The sequence below is a fragment of the Mustela erminea genome, chromosome X (assembly GCF_009829155.1).
Source record: "Mustela erminea isolate mMusErm1 chromosome X, mMusErm1.Pri, whole genome shotgun sequence".
NCBI classification, from domain to species: Eukaryota; Metazoa; Chordata; class Mammalia; order Carnivora; family Mustelidae; genus Mustela; species Mustela erminea.
The window spans coordinates 91,983,791-92,009,393 of record NC_045635.1 but is presented as its reverse complement, the minus strand read 5'-3'; the positions used below and the strand labels follow the sequence as shown (position 1 = coordinate 92,009,393).

At 49.9% G+C, this 25,603-nt stretch overlaps 1 protein-coding gene across 1 annotated transcript; it reads right to left on the bottom strand.

The window, feature by feature from the left end:
• Window positions 1–741: 741 nt before the first annotated feature.
• RTL9 (retrotransposon Gag like 9) lies at window positions 742–11,615 on the bottom strand. The gene is made up of 3 exons (XM_032331811.1): window positions 11,520–11,615; window positions 2,333–6,460; window positions 742–1,794 (listed from the first exon to the last, which is right to left on the bottom strand). The coding sequence occupies exons 2-3, from the start codon at window positions 6,374–6,376 to the stop codon at window positions 1,678–1,680; spliced, it is 4,161 nt and encodes a 1,386-aa protein (XP_032187702.1). The 5' UTR covers window positions 6,377–6,460; window positions 11,520–11,615; the 3' UTR covers window positions 742–1,677.
• Window positions 11,616–25,603: the final 13,988 nt, after the last annotated feature.

Here is a 25,603-nt window from a genome sequence, read left to right as displayed (position 1 = left end):
GGTTTCCCAACTCACTGTCCCCTCTTTTCTCCAGGGACAACAGCACTGGTGATTGACACATCCACAGGCAGCCCTGAGAGCCAGATTCTTATCTATATGACCATGGGGCCACTAATTTGTCTGCCAATCTTTGTTTTTTCTGAGAATCATTTTCCTCTTCCTGGAATCAGACCCAATATTTAGGGTAATGGAGCAGCCAACTAGAGTCCTCAGAGAGTGTTTGATGCCCTTGCCCGAGTCAGCCAGCAAGTCGGTCACCTGTACTATTATGACAGGGGACTCAGAACTGCTCTCAACCATTTCCCCTATTCTGCCTCCAAAGTGTCGCCAAAGTAACTTTCTAAAATGTGTTTCTCATCATGCCACTCCTACTGTTTTTTTTAAAAGATCTTTGAGTAACCCAGTTACATGGGCTATTATTAAATAAATAAATTAGTATCTGCTAGTATCAGAGTCCCCATTTTCCCAATTTCTTGTCTTCATGGTCTTTACCATGATTTCAGTCTATCTTACTTATGGCTTTTCTTGCTTAGCACTCCTTCCACTGGAACGGAGCTTTCATTCTGTCAGGGTTTTTATCTGCCTGTCCTTAAAACAGTGGCTGACACATGTCAGATAACCAATATCGATTGAATGAAGGACTCTGTAAATCAAATTCTGTCAGCCATGGTTTTTTCTTTTTTTTTTTCCAATAAATGAACTTTATTGACTTTTATGATTACACATGTAATACATGCTTACTGCGAGAATCTGGAAAGTACAGAGAAATAGAAAGAGGAAAGTAAGAACACCCACAATCCCACCACCTGAAGGCAAACACTGCTCATAGAATGTTCTAACTATCTATGCCTGTTTAAAGACCAAGAACTTTATCAAGAGTGCTGGTCACAAAGCACAATAGCCAAGAGGAGCGGGGGGCACTTGATTACTGAGGGAGCCACCAAGATCAGAGCTAACAATTTGACACCGAGGAACAAAACAGGGGCCATAGACAAAAGATCAAGAAGTCAGAAGTTGACAACACAAGAACAAGTTGGGTTATGATAAGAGTGTAGTGAGATGGTGCTTGTCAATTAGCCCAGTACCAATCACATAATACATAATCAATACATGTTAGTCACTACTATGATTACTATTGTGGATCAAAACGAATGGTTTAAGATGGAGACTACAAACATGGCAAGGGCCCTGGAGACCCATCTTGGGTGCATGAGTTGAGGCATATGAAAAGAGTGGTTTAGGAGCAGGCATCACTCTCTTTACAGGCTCCCCTGCCCGGTGAAATAGGACCAGGTCTTCCTCACGTTTGCCTGATGACACATGGCAAGACACTCTAAGGTGTTTTGGAGGTAGGACATGGTTTATCCTGCCTAGACTTTTCTCTCGACCAGGAATTAGGACTGGTCTTGACAGCAATAGGAGTTCAGAACCTCATACACCAAACACTCTCGAAGTCCACACTTCTGATTGTCAGGACAGGTCATAGGCATGTGGGGTAAAAGAGAAGGTGAAGTCAGACATGAGGGAGTTACGAGGGGGGGTGGATTGTGCTTGGAGCAGGGAGGCTGAAGGAGGAAGGCCACAAGGTTTATGATGTAACTGAATAGAATGGGTCCAGGAACCAGTCCTCAAGTTAGCAGCGGAGTCAGACATCACAGGAGAAGATTCCAGAAAGCATTACTTGTTGGTGGGGGCCATGTGATGGCCTGTGCTCTGTCGAAGGTGGTCATGCAGACCCTCTTGAGGGTCTCCATGCTCTTTCAGGTAGTAACAGCGTTTGGGAACATGCTGGTGCTGGGAGTGAGAAAAACAGACAGACAAAAACCAGCAGAGGTAAGAGCCACACTTACTATGATGCTAAGGGGGGTTCTGCCTGGATAACGTCAGTAACTAAGCAGTTCAAGAAACTTGGCTCACGTACCACATGCACATAACGTGTGACTGAGGACTAGGCTGGCCAGATTCCCCAGTGACCTGGGTCCACAACACATGTGCCTGTAGGTAGGACTGAGCTCCCCGAAAAGATGATGCCTCCCTTGGGATAATTGGAGAGTTGGGCCCCACGTGGTTCCCTCATAATCAGAAGACTTAGACTTTTAGCCATCCCAGCCCCTCCCCGCCCCCAGGAACTTGGGCAGGGGCGTTGCTTCAAAGTGGTTAATATGCCCCCAGTCACTGCATAGCCAGGCCACCTATGAAACTCCGGGTTGGGGGTTGTGGGCTAGAAGTTCAATGCCTCCCATCCACCTCTTCCTTATTCTACCCAAAGGAGCAGGGTGCATTCCCCATCACCCCCCACCACTGCCCTTGAGGGTGTTTCCCCCATCATTACCTCCTCAGTCTGCTGATAGGAGTTCAGTTCATTCTCCATTGCCTCTTCATTATTCCGCTTACAGGCTGACAGCAGAACCTGGCCAGAGCTGCCCGGGGAATCCTTCTCTTCAGCCAGCTGGCACTCGGTATACAGGGACCTGTCTATCAGCTCCTTTAGGCTGCCAGCCACCTTCAGGAAGATCCGGCCCATTTTGGTGGTAACAGCTTCTGAGAGTCCTTCCAGAAACCTGGTCCGTAGAATGGCATCAGACCAAGACAAATGTCGGGCCAGCAGCAGGAAGTCAGTGGCGTACTGCCTGACTGACTTCTGGCCCTGCTTGGGATGGCAAAGAACGGCACTGAGGATGTCTATCTCGGACAGGGAGTCATATAAGCCCTGTGATCTGCTCAGGAAAGATCTGTTTTCATCGGAGAGGGTGTTGCCTACCTCCATCTGCAAGATGGACCACCTCTCTGCTGCCCCCAGATGAAGGGACACCAGAAACGCCATTTTCTCAGAGTCATTCAAAAAGCCCTTCATTTGCTTCTCCTCATCGACCTCCATCTCCTCCTCCACAGAGCATGAGCCCCGGGCTGCCTCCTGCTCATCTAAGAGGTAACAGAGTGCTGGGGTCAACATGCCAAAGGATGGGACTTCCTGTGGTGTTGGCTTCCTTGTTTCGGCTGTTGTGGCAGTTGTGTGGGGTATGGACTTTGATCCAGACGCTGTGACATTGATGTGAGAGGCAGAGGTTTCTCCAGAATCCATGGCTTTGATTTCCAAAGTGGACATCACTCCGGAGACTGTGGCTGCCATCTGGGGCGTGGACAGGGCTCCTGGAACTGGGCCACTCACTGGTGGCACGGACATCCCTCCAGGCACCGTGGCTCTCAGAACTGGCGTGGACATCATTCCAGAACCTGAGGCTTTCATGGGCGGCACAGGCATCCCTCCGGAAGTTGTGTATGTGGTTTGTGGCAAGGACGTAGATCCAGAACTCGTGACTCTTGTTTGGAGTGTGAACACTGTCCCAGAGGCCATGCTTTTCATTAGCGGCACAGACATGTCTCCAGAAGCCATGGCTGACATCAATGGCATGGGCATGGTTCCAGGGGCTGTGGCTCTCGTTAATGGCTTGGACATCCCTCCAGAGGCCATGGCTGTCATTTGTGCAGGGGCCATTTTTCCAGAGGCTGGACCTCTCAATATCTCTGCAGATACAGCTTCAGAGGCTGAAGGTCTCCTTAGTGGTACGGACACGATTCCAGAGACTGGGGCTCTTACCAGTGGCGGAGACATTACCCCAGAGGCTGGAGCTCTCATCGATAGTGTGCACATCTCTCCAGAATCTGCGGGCATTATTTGTGGTGCAGACATTGCTCCAGAGGTGGTGCTTCGCATCAGTGGCAGGGACACTCCTCCAGAGGCCGTGGCTATCATTTGAGGCATGGACATCGCTTCACAGGCTGTGGATCTCATCAGGGGTGTGGACATGGTTTCAGGGACTGGAGCCATCATTTGTGGCATGGGCATCATTCCAGGGGCTGAAGCTGTTATTTGTGGAGTAGACATTGCCCCATACGCTGGGACTCTCAGAGATGTGGCCATTTCTCCAGAAACTGGGGGTCTCATAAGTGATGGGGACATCTCTCCAGAGGATGAAGCTTGGGTGAGCAGTGCAGACATCTCTCCAGGGTCTGGGGCTCTCATTAGTGGTGTGGGCAGCACCCCAGAGGCTGGGGCTCTCATTTTGGGTGTGGACATCATTTCTGAGGCTCGGGTTTGCATCTGCAGTGGGGAGACCCCTCCAGAGGTCATGGATCTCATGAAGGACATGGACATCCCTCCAGAGTCGTGGGTGTTCATTGGCTGACCGGGCATCTTTCCAGAGGCTGTGGCTCTCATTAATGCTGTGGGCATCGCTCCAGGGCCTGGGGCTCCCATTAGAGGCATGGCCATAGTTCCAGAAGCTGCAGCTGTCATTTGTGGTGTGGACATGTCTCCAGAGGCCGGGGCTCTCATTAGTGGTGTGGGCATCCCCACAGAGGCCGTGTCTGTCATCTGCCGCATGAACCTAACTCCAGAAGTGGTGTCTCTCATTAGCACCGTGGAGATGTCTCCAGAAGCTGTGGTTGTCATTTGCTGCATGTACATTGCTTCTGAGGCTTTGGATGTCGTTAGTGGCTTGGACACTGTTCCTGAGGCCGTAGCTCTCATTTGTGGCAAGGACATCACTCCTGAGGCTGTGTCTCTCATTAGCAGTGGAGACATGGCTCCAGAGGCTTTGGCCGTCATCAACGTGGTGGACATTGCTCCAGAGGCTGAGGCTCTCATTTGTGTCACAGCTGTCACTCCTGAGGCTGTGGCTCTTCTCTGTGGCATAGATATCGCTCCAGAGACAGGGGCTCTCATTGGCAGTGTGGACATGGGTCCAGAGGCTGGGGCAGACAGTTGTAGCATGGACATTGTTTCAGAGGCTTGGACTGTCATTGGCTGTGTGGGCATAGCCATAGAGGCTGGGGCTCTCCTTAGTGGCGTGGACATCATGGCAGAGGCTGGGGGTCTCATTCGTAGCGTGGACATTGCCTCACCAGCTGTGGCTTTTGTTAAGCCTGTAGACACTGCTCCAGAAGTTCTGGCCATGGTTAACTGTGTGGACATCACTCTAGAGGCTGCGGTTGACATTTGCTCCATGGACATGGCTCCAGAGGTTGTGGCTGTCATCAGTGGTGCAGACATGGCTGGAGAGTCTGGGACTGACTTTAGCAGTGTTGGCATATTGCCAGAGGCTAGAGCTTTCATTCGTGGTATGGACCTCACTCTCGGGTCTGAGGCTCTCATTGGTCCCAATTGGTCCAACTGGTCTCCAGTGGCTGCTGCTCTCATTGCTGGAGTAGACATGATTTGAGGGTCTAGATTTTGTGTTAATTGTGGGGGCATCACTCCAGAGTCCTGGGCTGACACCAGCTGGCTGGGCATCACTCCCGAAGTTAAGGCTGTCATGAGCAGTGGGGACATGGCTTCAGTGTCTGGAGCTACCTTAGGCAATGTGGACACCTCTCCGGCATCTGGGACCGCCAGGACTGGTGCACACATTGCTCCAGAACCTGGCGCTGACATTATCAGTGAAGACCCTACTCCGGGATCTGTGCCAGACATTAGCTGGGTGGAGATTTCCGCAGAGTCTTGGGTGCTCATTGGCTGGGTTGACGCTGTTTCCGAAGCAAGGGCTGACATTATCAGTGAGGATAAGGCTTCAGAGTCTGTGCCTGACATTAGCAGCGAAGATATCTCTCCAGAGGCCAGAGCAGTCATTAGGACTTTAGACATTGCTTCAGTGTCTTCATCAGTAATTTGCAATGGTGACATGACTTCAGAGCTTGGAGCTGGCATTGGCTGCTGCGTGGACATCACTCCAGGATTTATATCTGGCATTAGGAGCGAAGATATGTCTCCAGAATCTGGGGCCAGCATCAAGGGTGTGGACATCGCTTCAGATGCTGGAGTGTTCATTATCGGTGCGGACAGCGCTCCAGAGGATGAAGCTGGCATCGCCAATGGTGATATCTCTGCAGAATGTGGTGTGGTCATTAGTGCTGTGGACATTGTTCCAAAGTCGGGAATTGTCATCAGCCCCGGGGACATTAATCCATAGTCTGAAGTGGACAGCAATGGGGAGAGTGTTCCAGAATCTGAGGCTGGCATGAGCAAGGGGGACAGCACTTCCGCATCAGAAGCTGGCATGAGCAATGGGGAAAGTGCCCCGGGGTCCGAGGCTGGCATCAGTGGTGGGGACAGTGCTCCAGCATTTGATGCTCCCATTAGAGATGCAGACATGGTGTCAAAGGCTGGGGATGTCATCAACTGTGCAGACATCCCTCCAGGGTCTGACGCTGATGTAGAGACTGTAGGCTGTACTTGAGACTGTAAGATCTGGACCTCTGCTCTGGTCTCTATTATTGGTCCAGAGAAGGTCGTGCCCCTGTTCTGGGGCTCGACATTTTCCTCCCTCAGCATACTGTTGAATCGGAGTGAGCTTAAAGGTATCGACATGTCGGCCATGGCCACAAGATCAAGATCGTCTAGAGAGAGTCCCTAAAGTGATGAGAACAAGGAGTCGTGCTGAAGCCCAAATGGCAAGAAAATCTGTAAACAGGAAACAAGTTTGGTAGTCAAAAGCCAGTATCAAAAAGATTGGGAGATAGACCAATGACTGGCGACGGGGACCTTTTCCGCGCGTTGCAGATACGTGGCACCAGAGATGGGCCTATCAAGTTAAAGGAGCTGTGCAACCGCGAACGGACTTAAAGCTGGAGCAAAGATCTCTTCCAGCCCTATTCTTTTCAAACCAATCCGCTCAGTCCCAGAGCCCAGCACAGCACAGCCTCTCCATTTCTAAACGCTATAAATGCCGGCTAGCTCCGGAGCCAGAAGCCTCGGCGTCCCGAAACAAATGAAGCGACAGCGCCACATTGTGGGAAACTGTGAGAAGTGCAGTCTCCCTCTCCCACCAGAGCACTCACAGCCAAGGCACTGGGGGACCTGCAGGAGAAAGCTTTTTGCCCCGGGGCTGATCATTAGTTCTTAGGACTCATTGAGTCCTGCCCAGGGGGTTAATCCCCATTTTGCTACTCTGATGGTCCTGAAGGTCCCTCTCAGGAAAAAGCAAGGCATTTATTTGATCCATGGGCTGAAAATCCTGTTTAATATCACAGCATTTTGTGAATCAAAAATCCTGTCTATTATCATTTTTATTACTGACAAACGCAGCAACCACTACGACTACCATGGGTTGCTCACTTAGTGTGTTCCAGGCACTACACTTAGGCAACTGCACACAAACTCCAAACTGTCTAGAAGGTACAGGGATTTGCAAGTGTTACCCCATTTGAATCTTTCACCCTGTGTGATAGTATTATTATTCCCATTTTCCAGCTTTCTCAGATTCGCCAGGGTTTGGGGCTAAGTAGGGTCACGGTGACAGTAAAAACTGTATGGTCCTTATGATCACCCCTTCCTCGGTGTTGTCTAGACTTTGGCATCCCTAACGCTGCATTAAGTTGCCATTCTGACATCATTTGAATAGCACGTACAGATTTCAACTTTCTCCGATAACACACAGGTGGGCAATCTCCAGTCTGCCCCCATAAGCAGCCCCAAGAGGGGCTTCTTGGCACATAGCTTGGAAAGCAACACGCACATTACACAATGTTGACGCACCCCCACAGCCTGCCCATGCCACAAACGGAACACTTGCTTATTTGGGACAATGTCACAAAAGTCATCAATCTCATGGCATTGTGCCTCCATAATGATAACAAGAATACTAGCAACAGAAATACTAACAGTGAACATTTCCTAAGCATGTGCTGACTGGCAAGCACTCTGCTAGGCACTTTACACGCATCATCTCATTTGGTCCCCACAACGTCGCTAAGAGATTTCAGCACTCCATCTTCATCAGCGAGGTAACTAAGGCCCAGAGAAGCTTAATAACTTGCCTGCTGTCACACAGATTGCCGGGTACGTTCAATGCCAGAGCCCCCTACTATGGCATAATGTGCTATCTCACTGTGCTAGAATGAGCCACCTTGTCTGCCTTTTCTCCCTCTTAGTCACATCACCAACACAACCCCCACCACCCACCATCCCCACCACCAATCTCCAGCCTGGACAGCCCCAGAAAGGGGCATAGGAAGAAAAATATTAGCCTCTTACTGGCACCTTGGTTGCCCTAATAATTAGCACAATGGGAAAGATGAGTCAAAAGAGCATTCATAGATGTCCACTTCCCATCTTCAGAAAAATCCCTGAATATGCTACAGTTCCCCACCAGGCAAAACCCGGAAAGATCTTACCTTGCCAGTTAGGGAGAAGAGAGTATGTCCTCTGCGCCCCTGGCTCTTTGGGTCTGGCCAATTTACTTATGCCCCATGCCCAGCCAGTTCATTAAAGTAAGACCCAGTACCAGCAGCTGTTCTCTGCAATCTCCCTTAGCTATCCCCTGCCACGCCCCCCTCCTGCCCGCCAGCCAGCCAGCCAGCCTGCCCGCCCACCCGCCCCACTGCTCCTGACTTGCTAGTGCTTGCTCCGTCTCTCTGGTCCCAGATTCCTGCCTCTATATAGGCTCTGACATTTGCCTCTGGCCGCCTTTCATTTGACAGCCCTCCAGAAGCTCCGCTTTAGCACTTGGCCTATGCAACTCCACCCCTTTTCCCCCTCACCCCCAATAGTTGCGCCAGCCCCCTCTGCCCGCCTCTGGCTGTCCCAGAGAAAAGAGGAGATTCACGCAATTCCAGAGATGAGACAGAAATGAGACATATCCTCTGCAGCTGAGCAGACCCAGGAGTCTGGGGAGCTAGGCTGAGATGTGGAAGTGTGGGCAGAGGGGGAGGTGTTGGGCGGGGGGGGAGGTAAGGGGAACTGGGGCTGGAGGCTGAGTGCAATGATCAGGAGAGTTCCGAGGGTTTTGGGTGCAGGGAAAGCAGGGTTTGAGAGGATGGGCCGTGGGTGCTATTAATAGAGGCCTGCCACGGTAATAATAAAAAGCCAATTTGCCCCCGTGTCAGATACCCGGAGGGAAATCTGACAACCCGTGTCCCCACCATGGGGCTAGAATTTGATGGCCAAGGCTCTGGAGTGTGCGGCCAGCCGGCACAAAAAGCACGCCAGTCCCGAGCCTACCAGGTGAGGGTTTACTCACAGAGGCAATCTCCCACCTGCTTTCCACAACTGGGGCACAAGGTCAAGGTCAACTAGCAGAAAGGTTTACCAGAGCCCTCAAACTTTCCGAATCATGATCCTTTTAAACACAGAGGCAGGGCAGAATTGGTCCCTGAGCCCCCCCACAAGGCAAAGCCTTCAGGTGAAGTTCAAGTAGCCCAGGTAGATAGGGATGCAGATCTGAGGGTTGGTGGTGGGAGACATTCAGGTTATTTGTAAACCTTCCCATGCTCACCATTAGCCACCAACATTACCCAGACAGTCGGGCTGAGCTAAGAACACCTACGAGGCAGGCGCTGATGCTTAGAGAAATTGCTACCGAGTCCCAGAGCTAGTCAATGACAAAGCTCCGACTGGGGCCCTGGGAGGATGAGGACCCCAAAATCATTTCCTCTCTTTGGAATCAGACAAGTGGCTGGAAAGGCTCCAAGCATTTGACTCACTGCCACCTTCCTCCTCCCATCCCCACCAGTGGCTGACTTATGGTGAGAATAATCATAATAGTAATAGTAATACCACCAACTGACTTTGATTGAGCTCGTCCCGCATGCCAAGAACTGGGCTGAAGGCTTTACATTCTCTCATTTGACCCCGTGAGCTTGGTCCTATTAATTCCCATGTTACAAAGAAGAAAACTGAGCCCCAGTGGGGGAACTGCCATGACCACAAGCACACAGCTCTGTTGGACCCCAGATCTCCTCCCTTTCCCCTAAACCAAAAGATACTCCCAGAAAGCCGACAACAGCAACAACTATGTACCTCACCAGGAAAGCAAGCATTTACTGTGCCAGGCCCTGTGCCAAGCCCTTTATGTACAGGGTCTCATTTGTTACTCATAACAACTTTATGAGGTCGATATGATCATCACCTTCATTTCCAGATGGGGAACCAGAGGCACAGAGAGGTTAACTAGCTTTCCCAATGTCACACAGCTAGAAAGCACCGTGGTTTAGGATCATAAAATTTGGGCAATGACCTCATATGCCGGTGTTAAAACACACTTCACTGAATTGTTAAGCAAATTGTGGTGGATCGGTAGCAGCCATTGAAACTGGTGAGCTGATTTTTCACAGAGCAAAATGTTAACAGCAACCGTACTTGAGTGATGGAATTAAAGGGGATTTTTACTTGTCTTTTTCTTATCTGTGTTTTTTCGTTTGTCTATAACGGACCCATATTACTGGTGCTCTAAGGGAAAAATGTTTTCTTTTGCCAAAAGGTGTGTTCCCCTGGGGTTCTATGTCTAGCCCTCTCTCCTGCTCTTTCCACGGGCTCTCTCTAGGGATTCCCAACATCTCCCTGACCCAAGCAACTTTTCTCTCCCAACACACTTAAGGTTTCCACTACTTGGCTCCTCACTCAGCAGTGACCTCTGAGAAATATCTCCAATGGCTTGCACTTCCTCTGTATTTTGTTCTGCTCTGTTTTGTTTTGAAAAGCAATTTCTCATTTGCCCAACTTTTATTTCTACCTGATAATTATACAAATAATCTTGGAATAAAAACTGGAAATCCTACATGCAGATAAAGCGAGTCCCGATCTTACCCCACCCCCTATCCCCTCGAGTCTGTTCACAGTTGGGTGTGTCTCCTTCCAAACTTTTTCTAGCTGCAATGGCATTCAGAGTTCATATCATGCAATTGCTTGCAAAACCCAGTGTGTGCAAAGAGCTACAGTTGGAAAACCATTCTGGCACCGGCCACTCCAGGATTCCAAGTTCTGGTCTATGGTGACTGTTCGTCATCGACCTCCTTCGAAGGAGGCTAGTGAGAGAGACATGGCCCTCACTGCACGCTCTGTCCGTTTGGGGCACGGACTTGCATTTTATTAATGCCAGTGTCTCTCCGAACACAGAGAGGGGAGGCCTTCTAAGGCAGGAAAAGCCCAGAAATTGCTTCTTAGCATCTCTGAGGTTCCTCACGTCCTGCCCAGTCTGCACTGATCAATACAGCTAGGAGGTGTCTTTCTCCTGCCGCCTCACAAAAGGTAATTGAGTTTGGGGGATTGCATGGCTAGCTGCTCGGGGAAATAAGAATAAACAAGAGACGGTTCAATATGTCAACAAACAGCTTTCCAGCTCTTGAAAATAAACCCTTCCCTAGATTCTCAACAATATGTTCTCCCCCAGCCCCAGCAAACAGGCGCCCGGATAACTGAAAATAGACCACCTCGGGATTAAGAAATACCTGGTTGACTTCAGAGTCTTTTGCCTTCCCTGGTCGCCCCGCCTTTCTCGCCAACAGCCCTGACACTTGAAATGCCCACCCGGTTCTTTATAAATAGAGGAGTGGGAGTGGGGTGGAAATAGCCAGCATTTACAGAACGCTCACCCCGCCAGGCAGTGTGTTAAACACTTTGCAGACAATACATTATTTCTTGCCCCATAAGCCAATGAAGTGTTTTTTTTTTTTTTTACCCCCCCCCCCTTTTATAAATCAGCTAAGGAACTGAAGTGGAGAGAAAATAAAATCAAGTAACTTACCTTGGCTCTCACAGCCGAGAGGGTGAAGCTGTGCTTGTCACTCGGGTCTGTCTGACTCAGCTGGTGCTCTTAACTCACGGGAGAGTCACAACACTGTCTTCAAGTCTGTGAAGGGCTGTCATATGGAAGAGAGGGTAGGTGTGTTCTGGGTAGCTCCAAAGAGAAGGATTTGACTGTTAGTTGGGAATTATGCTTTCGTTGCATGTGCGGCAAATTCCCCAAACAACATGTATATGCATGTCCAACTCTATAGGGAAAATTATAAGAAGAGCAAACGGAACTGCTGTCTTGAAGGGTCTGTGGAATTGGAGAGAACAGGAGGAATACTGGAGGACTGCAAATGGGCAGCGTCCCAATTTTCTTAAATAAGGAAACTAGAGACCGGTATACTGTAAACTCCAGAGCTGTAAGCTTGATGTCAACCCTCGGAGAGATTCTGCTGCAAATTATGGAGCAGGTAATTTATAAGCACTTAGGGCATAAGTGCTCATAGGACATACCCAGAGCAGCTTCTCAGACCCGCAGCCCTTGCAAAGCAAAGAACTGGGAGACAGACCGTGGGCTGCCGGATTTTTATTTTTTATTTCCAAGGAAAGACATTAAGAACGAAAACCAAACAACACTAAGTTATCATTTCAGAAAAAAAAAAAATAGCAAGGGCTTACTTTAAACATCAAAAGAGAAGGCAGTGCTCTCAGAATAAAGGACAGTCGTTGAAATAAAATAGATTTCACTTTACGAAATGTGGACTACATAGTCCTCGGGTTTTCTCTTTGCACAGAAGGCTGCTGCAATTTTCCTGGAAGGCGGGCACTTTTCCAGGGACCTGCTTTAGGGACTCACTCAGAGCTAAAATATCAACATGTGTAAGATCAGATATCTATATGACAGAAAGTCTCTCTGGCCAGAAGAGGAAAGAGCAGAGTTTGACCTTAGCCTAAGTGAGGACACTACTGTTAGGTAAAGCGTGCGCAGGAACAAACGTGAGAGAAACAAAAGCTGCCAAGCACAGATTCAAGCCCAGCTGAGACGAGTCTTAGCCAATACATCTGACCTATGCCACCCCTTGGACGACACAGCCCTCATGTCTGATACGTGACTGATGCCATTAAGCCCTTGGACCACAAACCAGTTTCCGACTGAAGGCTCTCTATGCCACTTTCAGATTGTAACTTGTCTTACCGAGGCAGAGTTCCTAAAGGTGGATCAATTCAAAACCGGTTCAATACCATTACCAGAGTGGGATTCTTTGCACAGCGACCTAGAAGGAGGTCAGCATTTTTATCAATGGCGTCAATAAGTGCACGAATGGAAATCTTACACAATTATTGGAGGGCTGAGAAGACCCGCCACGAGCAGCCTAAGAAGTTAGGTTAACATTTTAAATGTTGTGGTTTACAACCCATCTCTCCATATTTGGTCATTTTCTCTCCTGTGTTCTGTTGCGCATGCACTAAGTTCTTGCAATTTGCGCTCCTCGTGGAAAATGCTTAGTGAACACATGTTAGCTGGGAGCTCCGTACCTTGCAGAGCAGGTAGGGTCCTCTGGACAAACTGCTGAGCATTCATATCTTTCCTGTCAGTTGACATTGACCCTGTTCCCGAAGGTGAGGGCAGTGCAGTATACTTGACCTTGTTCCCATACTTTCCCAAACTGCATCTCTCCAAGTGTGGTCAGGGACCCTCTGTGTTAGCCGCCCCCTAAGAGGACTGTTACAATGGAGATGCAGATTTGGGGGGCGGGGGGAGTGGAGGGGCAGAAGGGGAGAGGCGCATTCCACTTTCCCAGACTTAGTAGGTCTGGGGTGAAGCCAAGGAATCTGCATTTTGACCCAAGCGATTCTGCCTGACGCACCCTAGAGTTTTAGAATCATTGGCTTAGAGGCGTCGAGCAGCCTGATTTTTCCATCCGACAAGCCTGGGCTTCGACCCCAGCATTTAATGACTCCGCCTCAGTTTCCTTGTCTGTAAAGCAGGGAGAGTAACAGCACCTACCTCACAGGCTCTTGGAATGTTTTAAACAACAAAACATGTGTCAAGTGTCTGGCATTTAGGTGAGGTTCAGTAATCTCTCCTGGTCCTGCTTTATTCGTGGGCCCTGTGTCTCTGTGTTCGGCTTCTGCTCCAGGTGCCAACTGTTCCCTCTTTCTAGGGCTCCTATTCAAACTCCCCAAGCGCCAGACTCTCATTGGCCCGAACTTCGTCACCACTGTGCTTGTCGGGCAAAGTTCTCATCCTGAGGTCCCTCATAGGCTGCTTGCCAGCCTATAGAGTGACGGCTCTCTCCTGGCTCAATAGGCTATTGCCGGGGGGCGGCGGGGGTGGGGGGTGCGGGTCACGTGGTACCAAACATAGCCACCTATTCATAAGAAACTTCTACTTCCCCCAGCTAGGGTCTGTGGATGGAAACTCCTTAGAAGGGGCCCGTGGGTGTGGCAGGAATTCTGAGGCTTAGCCCGTCCAGTACACCTAGGCTTCTCATTTATCCAGCCTGCCAAAGGAACGAAGCGTTCAAGTTCACTGTAGTCTCCCTTGAATTCCGACTTTTCCTCTCCATCAGGCCAGGAATGCCAGTCTTCAAAAAAACAACGAGACCACAGAGGAAAACAGCTACCGCTACCACCGCCACCGCCACCACAACAACCACACTAACCCTAAAATGAGACTGTCTGTTTCTAGAAGACGTCTTTCAGTTCTCAAAGCACTTTTGTGTCTATTTCTTCATTGCAAACTGGCAGTCCCAGGCAGGATCCAGACTGCTGGCAGATTTTATTTGACCCGTACAATGTTTCTGAACATTGTGTAATTAATTGCCAACATTGAAAAGTCAGGAGACTTCCTGTAAAGAGCGGTACCCACCCAGCTATCTTGGTTAGAACCCCAGCTCTGCCTCGTATCAGCTTTGGGACACTGGGCGAATGATTTGACCTCTCTAAGCCTTGGGATGATAACAATCATGTCCGTCTCACAGGGTTAAGGGTCTAACTAAATGAGTTTAGGCATATAAACTACTTAGAACAATACCTGGGGTGTGGCAAGTGGTAAATATTTGTTTCTTTTTTAAAAAGACTTTATTTGAGAGAGAGGGCACTTGAGCAGGAGGGGAGAGGGGCAGAAGGAGAGGGAGAAGCAGACTCCCTGATGAATAGGGAGCCCGATGCGTGGCTCAAACCCAGGACCACGAGATCATGACCTGAGCCAAAGGCAGATAGACGCTTAACCGACTGAGCCACCCAGGCACCCCTGTTTGTTTCTTTCATTCATCTACAGTGACTTGCCGGCCTTTCTAACAATCACAAGATTCCAAAAATAGAAATTTTATGGCAAGCTTATTTGGTGGCAAAATGGGGCCCGAATCGACAGGCTATTCACTTATCCCAGTTATAAATATTAATGTATTTGGGCACAAGAGACTGCCCCAGATCCCACTGGGGTGTTATATAATAGAAATGTACCCTAGCACTCTCCTTAATCCAAAATTCCTGAACTTTAAAAGACATCTAGCTGCAAGGGTTTCAGACAAGGTATTGTGTACCTATGCCATTATTTGTTGGTATACCTACTTGAGAGATGAGAAAAATGGAGATACTAAGCATTAAACAACCAGCCAAAAATCCCACAGCTTGGAGGCAGGAATGATACCGACCCTTAAGCGTAAAGCCACAATGCCTAGTATGCATGTTGAGGCAGGATACTAGTGCCTACTTGAAGGGTCCCCCGAAGAACCTTTACCAAGAGTGGGAAGCCTGGCCCAGAGTACCATTCTTCTGACTCTTTGCATTAATCTTTACTATACACCCTTGCGTTAGGGTTAGGGTGGGAGTTGTCATTATGTGCATTTTACAGAGGCGGGAGCTGGGTCCAGAGAAGAGAAGTGACTTCCCCCAAGTCACACAGCAAGTCAGGCGAGCTGGTACTAAACACTAACTTCTGTGCTTTATCTTCTTCGACCCGCGAGGCAGGTCCAAGAAAGACAGGTGCTGAACTTTCTACCGTGTTGTCTGCAGATCATGCTAAAATTCTTGACAGACCTGATGAAAGGAATGAGACCTCATTCTTCCCAGTACCATTGGCAACAATGTATAGACGATGCCGCCTGCTAGGAAGCCAGAGATGGGAGATTTCCCAAATCCCAAGAAAGTCACAGAACCCCTACTATTTGCTCTTTTCTGTTGATTTTTAAGAAGCCGACACCTTAAAGAGACCTTTGCCCACTTATCAGTTCCCTCGTTTGAAATGCAGAAAATAGAGCGTTGCTATTTTATATTGTTAGTGCATCAGAGTTCTGGGAATGAAAGCAGCATCCCTGGGACCTCCTGCCAGCCCCCTGCCTCAGCACAGGCAAGCCTTCTGACACTGCCACCAACTCAAGCAAGTTGGAAAAGAGAAGGCTAGGCTGTGCCCCCAGGTGACCTCGTGCCTCTCCTAAGCTCATGGCTGGAGTTCCTCCTCCCCCCCCAACAAATCCGCACTTTGATCACACACCCACAGCGACCCAGATCTTTGAATTCAGCAATTCTTTTTCAGGTTTCAGCGAGGCATTGGCAGCCTGAGCTATTTTGGGACACTTTCTCTGCTGTGGATGCCACTTTCGGAATACGCCAGGAACATGTTAAGGACCTGGAGCTTGCAGTCCTGGACCCATTTTCAGGCTCGCTCACGCTCTCTTTTTCTCCGGGCTGATCCTGTGGAGGACAGACGCTCTTGCCAACCTAATCCCGGGAGCCTGACTACCTGGCCCGGCCACAGGCTCCAAGAGGCATTGTAGCTGCCAGCACCCTCTCGGTAAGGGGGCACGGAGGCACCAGGCAGCCTAGAGAGACAGATGTCCTAGGGGGGTGGTCTGAGTGCATATGGACTGAAAAGACAAGGGCTGCAGGGGAGTTGGAGAACGACAAGATTTTGCAAGCATCTTCTGCTTCCAATCATCACTTCCTAATCTGATGCAAGTGACTCGGCAGGCATTCAGGAGCCTGTGGTCTCCATTTTCCTGCCCTAAAATCCTCTGCACCTGTAAGTACCGGGGCTCACTGCCGCTCACGTTGGCTTTCGGGGTGGGGGGGGGGACTTGGAGAAGGTCATCCAAATCTGAATCAGGTATGGACAGGCCTGTGGCGTTGGAAGAATTCCTGACAACCCCCCCCCCGACACACACCACCCCCGGCCCTGAACTGCTTCTTTAGTTGGGAGAATGAAAATGCCTCTTTGTTCTTTCCCGAGCATACCAGAAACTTCACCCGTCCTTCCTTTGGGGTCTCCTGTTCATCGGTGTTGTACACACCTAATTCCTCTTGTTGGACTTAATGGGAGAAGCACACCCCGGGCATTTGAATTTCCTAAACGCCACCACAGCTACGACTGTGGGCACAGCCCCTGCTGGCTTCTCCATCTTTTATGCAGCAATTTGCTAAAATAGTGAAAGATGTGGTAAGCGGAAAGGGTATCAATGAGAATTTAGAAACTCTTGCATGGTGAAACGGAGGAGTGGTGTGGTGCCGCCCTGTTAGAAAGGCTGCCACAATGGGGACGCTCCATGCTCTGCGGTGAAATGGTCCCTTTCAATGCCTTCCTATTTTAATGGAAAGAGGCCAAAATCGCCTACAGGCTCCCCAAGAAAGGAGCATTTCTGATGCTTTTATTTACCACTTTCCTGAGAGGCTGGACTGTCTCTGACTAGCCTGTCAGTCCTGAAGCAGCTCCACAGGGGGGACAGTCAGCCTTTCTTTGGGGGGACCACTGAAGTTGCCTCAAAATGGCCCAGGATAACAGAGCCAGGCCCTGATACCCGATTCCACACACCAACCCCCCTCGGCCAATGCCAAAACTCAATCATGCTTTGGGTACAGCATTCATCTGGAGGTGAAGTGCGAGCGTCTCTGATAGGAAGACATTTGGAAAACGGGCCATGAACCTGGCTAGGCACAGTGTCCTTCTAGGCTTCTGTAATGACTTCTTCAGCCATGAAGAAAGCCAGGCCAGGCCAGGCCAGGCCAGGGATCTTGCCTTGTTATTTCCACATGGCACCATCAAAGGAGCACTGTGTTTAGCATAAGATACTTAAAAGCATAAGATGTTCATTAGACCAAGACTGGCTACATTCAATTTCTCAGGCCGTTAATTTTGGCACTGGAGGAATTAAAACAGGAAATTCACCTTGTGTCGGGTGGAGACCAAATGAGTTATCAGGCTCTACAAGTGAACTGCCTTCAGGAGGAATTTGGTTTTGCTTTGATTGCTGCTTGTTTGTGTGGTCTTTGGTAACTCAGGGAGTTTCTCTGCCTTCCTCCTTCCGAAGAGCTCTGAGAAAAAGATGCTTGGATCATGGAAGTTAATGATCTGGGAGACTTTTGTCAAAGCCTTGAGTGCGGAGTGGGGAGGAGTTCGCCCTATGTGATGGATTCTGATTTTAACCAAAATAATCTAGACTCTGGCTTGGCAGTAACCTAAATTTTATGTCTGCCTTATGGCATTCCAGGAGTATTAAGAACGTTCCCTTGCCTTTCCAAATCTCTCCCCATCCACTCCCAAGGGCTTGAAAATTCTTAAGTACATAATTCCTTTGACTCGGGGCTTAGGCATCAGTTAAAATGCCAACCTCTTGGGGAGGGTCAACCTGTTAAGCTTCACCTGGATGCATCCCATCCTGACAGCAGCTTCGGATAGAAGGAAGAAGAGAGACTAGGAACAGGAGATCACTGTAGGTACAAACATGAGTCCCAGCACAGGGATCTAAAAACAGGACCCTGGCCAAGGCCAAAAGTACCAAGAAGCTCATCTAGAAGGAAAAATAAAACAAAAACAAAAACAAACAAGCAAAAAAAAAAAAAAGTTCTATTCTCGCTATAGTGGAGTACAAGGCAATTGACAGAGGCAGAGACTCAGGACTCAGACAAAGACCCACTTCATGAAACTGGGGTACAGGGAGGAGGGCGAATCTCACATACTGAGCCACTGAACTCGGGCCCTCTAAATGGTGAAAAGACCTCAGCACAAAGAATCAAACAGATTTCGTACTCATCTAGATGGCTGCCCCTCAACCTTGGCACTTCTCCCGCCCAGGAGGGTGGCCCTATGGAGGGGGGCACACGGGGACTTAGGCTTTGAGACTCTGTTCCCACCCTTTCTTTCCCCTGGGACCAGGGCTGAATTCATACCTCTGGGGATTCACGATCGATAACAGTGACCCACCTTGTTCACCAAAAGCTGTAAGGCATCACCCTCTTCCCACATCCTTCCCAGGGCTTAGTGGACAGGGTTTTGGAGTAAAACTGACTGGTTTTAAATCCTGGCTCTGCCACTTGCTAGCTGTGCAGCCTGGGGCAAGTCATGTAACCTATCTGAGCCTCATCTGTAAAATGGGCACAATAGTAATAGGATCTAGCAGAGAGTGCTCAAATGAGCTGATGCCAATAGAGCCCAGCACAGTGCCTGGTACAGAGCAAGTACTTAACAAAAACCAACAGTGGCTAAGATCTCCGGCTCTCTACTGTATGCACCATCATCTGAGAATGGATAGAACAGGAGATGGTCTTGTGCAAGTCAGGTCTAACGTGGCTAGATTTTTGGGGAAGGCTCGCCATTTCCTTAAAGAAGCCCTCTGTTCCTTTTCCTCCAAGTCCCACAAGGTACTAGTGTCCCCAAGCCTTTGCTCCCACCAGTTCTGCCTCTACTCCATTCCCTAGCTAACTAGATGGCATCTCTGCCAAGCATTCATGAAACCCTTCCCCGGGCTTCCCCTAGCCACGCCATCTGAGCACTGCTACCCACTCCCTAGCTGTGCAAGAGACTCCGTTCTGGGAGGACGGAGTCCAGAAGGCTGCAGGTCCCAAACCACTAACGAAAAGGAAAAGGGTCCCACCTAAAACTCTGTCTGGTTCCGGGGAAGCTCAGCGCAGCTGGAGCATGAAGAAATACCGAGCTCTCCACCACTTCTCCGACCCTCCCTTCTTCCCCACCCACCCCCCAACTCCCTCGGGATACTCCCTTGTCTGGGCTCCAGGGTGCTCCAGCTTCAAGAAGCTTTCCTTCACTTCCTCTCTCTCTTCTCCCTCCCCACCCTCTCCCGAGGATACAGAATCCACTCTTTTGCAAGGGGTGTGGTGGCAGAAAGAGCTTTGCTTTCTGTGCAAGCATGCCCTCAGCGTGCTCTCTGCATTCTAGTCCTCCCAGCTTCTCTGCTTGGCTGGGGGTGGGGGTGGGGGTGAGGAAGGGGACGACGGACCCCGAGGCATGCCTGTGGCACCTCTAGGATCAGAAGGCAGACCTCCATCCTCTCGAAGATAAAGCTACTATCTCCATAGAGATAGAGAGTCTCTGGGTCTGGGGCTCATCTCTGGAATGGACAAGTTTAAAAAGCTCCCCATGGACCACACCTGAAGAAAGAGTATGCTCCCTCTAGTGGAAGGGGGCAGGAGGCAGGGAGGGCAAAGTCACAGGACTCAGATGCCTAGAACTCTCCCCAGCCTATAGGACTCTCTCCGGGAGAACACGTAACTGCCTTCTGAGTTTCGGACCTTCTCTGGCTGCATCACAAGTACCCCCGAGCAGGGTCTGCACACCTAAATCACCCCAAGGTGCCAAATGGACAGAGAGTCTTTCTCTCGAGGTGTTTGGAGCTGGCTGGGGCTATAGATAGTAATAACACCTATCTCGTGGTGGTGTTCGTGTGGAATTAGGAGTTATCTCATACATCTCGAACCATGCAAACAACCACCATTATTGTTACTATAAATATTATATATATGCAGAAACAGGGTCTGTGATCCTCATGAAGAATAAATGAGTTCATGTGTGTAAAGTGTTAAGAACCATTATTGACGTGGTCCCGGGGATTCAACAGAGAGATCTGTAGATGTCTTCAGGGTTTCAGGGGAGGCCAAGGCCAGTCTGGAGACATCATTCTGGGGAAAGAGTTGGTCAGTGGTCATGCAGAGGCTCAGAAAGGAAATGGTAGTTTGGGGTCTCCTACAAATTTCGGAGTGTGACTAAAACTCTCATGCCTAACTTACTGTTCTAGATTTACGGGATTACGGGATTTGGTTATGGGGCCTGCCGGGTCTAATTAAAGTTTTAGGACTCCTAGGAGACCGGCTGTGGTTCAAGCAGCCTGGATCTTGAAGAAGGCCTTCGTGAATGTCCTCCCGGCTCCTTAGTGCTGAAGTCTCAGTTGTTTGCACTGAACCTTCCCGAGGTCATTGGACAGCCGTGGAATCTGTCTGTTCTGTCCCAAATGCCCGGGTGTCCCAAATGCTCCCCACCCCCTACCCACCCCTGTCAAGAATTCAAAAGCTGAGATGACCATCCTTTCCTTGGCTCACGGCCCCTGTGTGGAAGTGAGTTCTGTACACGGAGCACCTCCCTTTGCCCTGGAAAATGGCCATTGTTCCTGATAGGAAAGGAGGAGATTTCTGGAAGGAGCTGGAAAGAAAAGCATCTTCTCACTCCGGGCTGGTGTCCCTCACCAAAGGTTCACCCGGCTCTGTCCCCAGCCCTTGCGCTGGAGGAGTAAACGGGAGAAGAGACACTCCGTCTGGTCCTATGGCGCCAACCAATGCCTCTTGGACCCTGGTGGCTTCTCTGCCTCCATCTGCCACCCGCTTCTGCAGGACGTGTCTGTGCGCAGGTCCCACTGGCATCCGTGTCCCCGCCAAACTTGTCACCTGCCTCCACTCATCATTCTGCCAACTGATAGTCTGTGTTCCCTGTCTTGGTTAACCATCTCACCGCAGACCCAAGCCACCACCTCAGGGGCTTTGTCACCATCTCTGTCTCCTTGGCCTTCCATGACACCCAGCCTGTGGTTTCTCTGTGAGGACACGTCCCTGGAATGGCCCCTCTTCTCCGTTCTCACTGCCGCAGTCCTGGTCCAGAGCACTTGGCACCTCTTCCCAGAATCCTTGAGATGGCCTTCCAATGGGTCTACCAGATTTGGGCTTCTCTCTCCCTTCCTGAAAGGGTTGTCTTCCTGGGCTGTCACTCCTCTGCCTTACTAAAAACTTCTGATGGCTCCCTATGGATCACAGAACAAAATGCAGAACTCTCAGCTTGGACAACAAGGCCATGGATTAAGCTGACCCCAGCCCCCTTTCCCACCCATTGCCACTGCTGCCAACTGCGCACCCCACACCAGTTGTCCCGCCCTCTGGAACACGAATATTCGCACAGATACTGTTCCCTCTGCCTGGGATGTTTTGCCCCACCCTCTAACGCTCCTCCTGGAAAAACCTTCCATCCCTCTGGAACCAGCTCCAACATCCTTCGCTTGTGACTTCTCCTTCACTTCCCCAGATACTGGGTCACAGTGCCCCCAGGCACCCACTGGACTACGAGTTCTGTGTGTCTTGGTCCCTCCTACTATATGAAAAGATCCCCGAAAGGCTGCCAGGGACCATACTTTTGGACTCTCAGTATTCCCCCAGGCTTGGATACATTAAGCTGTTCGTTTTCTCATTTTTAAGTTGCGGCTAAAATAATAGTTGCTATTTCCCAGAGCTGGAAGGATTAAATGAGATAGTGTATTTCATATTTGTGCAGGTAATGATACGAAGATGTTGGTTAAAAGAAAGAATAGTTAGCATCCATTCAGCAATCCCTAGGGGCTAGACACCATCCTAAACTCTTTGCATCGATGAGTCAGCTAAATAAATGTGTTGATCCATGGAAATTGATGGATTGATTGGGTGTATGTGTGGGTATCCATCAGTATGACAAACATCATACGGATGGCATATATCATGACCCATGTGCTCCACTCTGTGCCTGACACTTAGTGGGGACTCTGGTTTTTCCTTTCCTTCCCCATCTTTCTATCCTTCCTTATTTTCCCCCATCACCCCCCACCCAGGGCTGCGGTAGGAGAAAGATGAGTATAGAAGTTGTTAATCTCTTTGAGGACAGGGGCCATGCTGAGGCCCCTATAAGTGCTGGCATGGTCGTGGACACACGTAGCAGGCTCTAAATTAACTCTCGAGCTGGGCTCAGCAGAGACAGTCCCAGTTTTCAGCAATTGCTGAAGCAGATATTGGAGCCACGGCTGGCGGGTTCTCCGGAGTACCAGGGGAGTGGAGGGGTACCAGATGCAGCTCTCCCCCAAGCAGCCCGATGACCTGGTGCAAATCGCTCTGCTTGCCTGCGCGCCGGGTCCTCACCTGTAAAACGCTGCCCCTCGGGGCTGGCCGAGGGTGCACAGCATGACAGCTGCGGAAGCTCTCTGCCAGAAGGCTGTGCAGAAGTGCGGTGTTGCTAATTTCAAGTGCTGGGGCTTCACTTGGTCGGAAACATTCCGGAAGTGGGGGTGGAGGGAGAGCACAGGGGCTTGCATATCCAGGACATATGGGGGCCTATATTTGTTGTCCTCCTGCTTAGCAGCATTAGTGATTCAAGCTGGTGCTGCCTGCGGAACACTCTGTCCTTCGGGATCCTCAGGGACAGGAGAGATCGCAGAGCAGGGAGGCTGAAGCCAGCGCACAATACTTTGAAAAATAGAGTGATCGGAATGAGGCGCCATGCACACAGGTTCATAGGCGCGCTTTCACACTCCTGACCGCCCCCAGTGCTGCCGCGCGACAGCAGCTGGAGCTAATTACAGACAGACAGACAGCTCCTTCTCCAGCTTTTTTTCTCGAAACTCTCAACCAACCCCCCACCCCCAGCGCCAGCCCCTGGGGATTGCCTGAGCTCTAAGAAGGGGTGTCGCTGGCACCACCGTCAACCGCCTAGAAAGAACATGGGCGGTAAAGAGGTGTAGGAGGCCACCATGTGGCTGCCCATCTTGTGGGGGTGGGTGGGAAGCGGGGCCTGAGGTGGGGGCTAGAGCTGGCTGGGATACAGATGCAGCTTTGTGTTAACAGATGTGCTGTCCTGGCAAGAGACATTCCTTCATCGGAATCCACCCAGGGATCCCCTCTTAACCCTTCTCCCTCTTAAATCCTCAACTTCCTCTTCAAAGTCTGTATCTGGCGGAAAGCTCAACAAATGTTGCCTGAATGGATGGAGGAATACATGAAGCCTCCTCGAACCCATACGCCTCCGAGGCCCCATTCCTACCTTACAGACCGCAATGACCCTGAGAGCCCTTTCCTCTGCTTTTATTTCCATATACTCCCCTCGGACAGTTTCAACTCTCCCCTATATGCTTCTGATCTTCATATCTCTCTTTCCAGCCCAGACCTCGCCAGCTGCCTGAACATCCCTCACACTGCTCAAACCCAACGTGACCCACATTAAAAATTCGTCAGCAATAACGTCCCAGGGGAGTTCTAGTCTGCTGAGGGGGGGTCGGGGGGAGAAGGACTTGCTGTGTGCCCCTTAACAAGCTAGGGACAATGAGCATGTTAGCACAGTCATGGGACAGACTCCTGATCCCAGGGCCTGTCTTCATGCCAGGATACCGAAGTCCTTCCCTTCACCCTTATAATAGTCACCTCCCACCCATAGGGAAAGTGCAATTGGGAACGTGGGTGGCTAACTGCCCAATCTGGGCTTCTAAGATCCCGGTTGCCATTCCTCTTCATTCTGGAAATCTGTCCTAGGCTCACCATGACCCTGTCACCCCACCCCAACCCCTGCCCACCACCCCCCCCAGGTAAATATTGAACCAAGATTGGTGGAAACTGGGGATTTCACTCCCTCAGAGCAGCACTGCAGGGAAGACCTAGAATGTTTACTGAGAGTCCACACTAGAATTCTTTCCTCCCCTTGGCAAGGATAAGAGCAAATAAAGGCCCCCCTTTCCTTCAGGCCCTCCTGCATTTGGACAGCAGCCAAGTGAATGGGTTACAAACACAGTGGCCTTTGGTTCCTAACAGCCTCGGGGCCTGTGAAGGCAAGATCCAAATGTCTTCCTTCATTCCCGGGGCGGGGGTGAGGGGCGTGGGGGGGTCCCGAGTACCATACACGAGAAAAATGCAAGGTGTCATTATACCACTGTGTCATGGCCACATATAGGCATTTTCAGGTTTTTAAAGCAAAGTGAAAACTTTATCACCAATTTCAGTCTGACGCACAAGATGTGAAGTGATTTATTTAAAGCACTCATGTATAATTGCAAAACGTTTGTTTGTTCGGTGAGTGCATGTATTTTAAGCATCTCAAAGAGCCATAATCCATAGTTTCTGCTTTCAGAAAGAGCTTTTATTCTAGATCAGGGGAGAAATGCTACAGGCAAGGGTTAACTGACAATCCAAGACAATGCCAAGTCCGAAGCTCGCGTGGCTCTCACAGCCCCTTCAGCAGGACTTAAATTTTCTGCCCTACTGCTGCTGTCATCACTGTTGCTCTCTTCTCCAATATGGGACGGTGGTGACTATGTCTCTAGGGTGCCTGGGTTCATATCTGAGTTCCACTATTCTCTAGCTCTGTGACCTTGGCCAAGTTACTCAGCCCCTCTGAGCCTGGTGCCCCCTCCGTAGAATGAGGACAATAACTGCACCTCCCTACAGAGCTGTAGAGAGAATTAAATGAGTTAATACACATGGCACATTTAGACCAACCCACTGTAACTCAGTAAATAGGGCACCGGGGTGACTCAGTAGATTAAGCATCTGCCTTCGGCTCAGGTCATGATTCCACGGTCCTGGGAGTGAGTCCTGAGTCAGGTTCAGTTGCTCAGCGGAGAGCCTGCTTCTCCCTCTCCCTCTGCCCCTCCCTCACATTCGTGTGCTCTCTCTGTCACAAATAAATAAAATCTTTTTTAAAAAAAAGAACTCAATAAATGTTAGCAGTTATGATATACCTGATATAACTACCATCCTTCGTTACCACCAGAGGTCACGATCCTTACTGGGCTTCCAAAGGAAGCTCATCGATGTCTTATTTCTCTATCCACTTAATCAACAAATACATGTTGAGCATCTACAAGACCCTGAACTGAGCCCAGTTCATAGAGGCAAACAACACATGGCTCCTGCCTTTGGAACTTAAATAGTCCCTGTAGCACCTGGAAGGTCAAACACAAATCCATTCTAAAGGAACACACCTGGCATCAGTATTCATCCGATTACCATGGAAAACTGTGGCTGAACATAAACCCAAGATCCAAAATCAAAAATCACCCAATGAAGCCAGAAACAACAAAAGCCGGTATT

Coding starts and splice junctions, on each gene's coding strand:
- RTL9 (XM_032331811.1), bottom strand. CDS start 6,376: ATGGCCGACATGTCGATACCTTTAAGCTCACTCCGATTCAACAGTATG. Junction 1,795..2,332: donor CCTATCAGCAGACTGAGGAG/GTAATGATGGGG, acceptor TCTCACTCCCAG/CACCAGCATGTTCCCAAACG.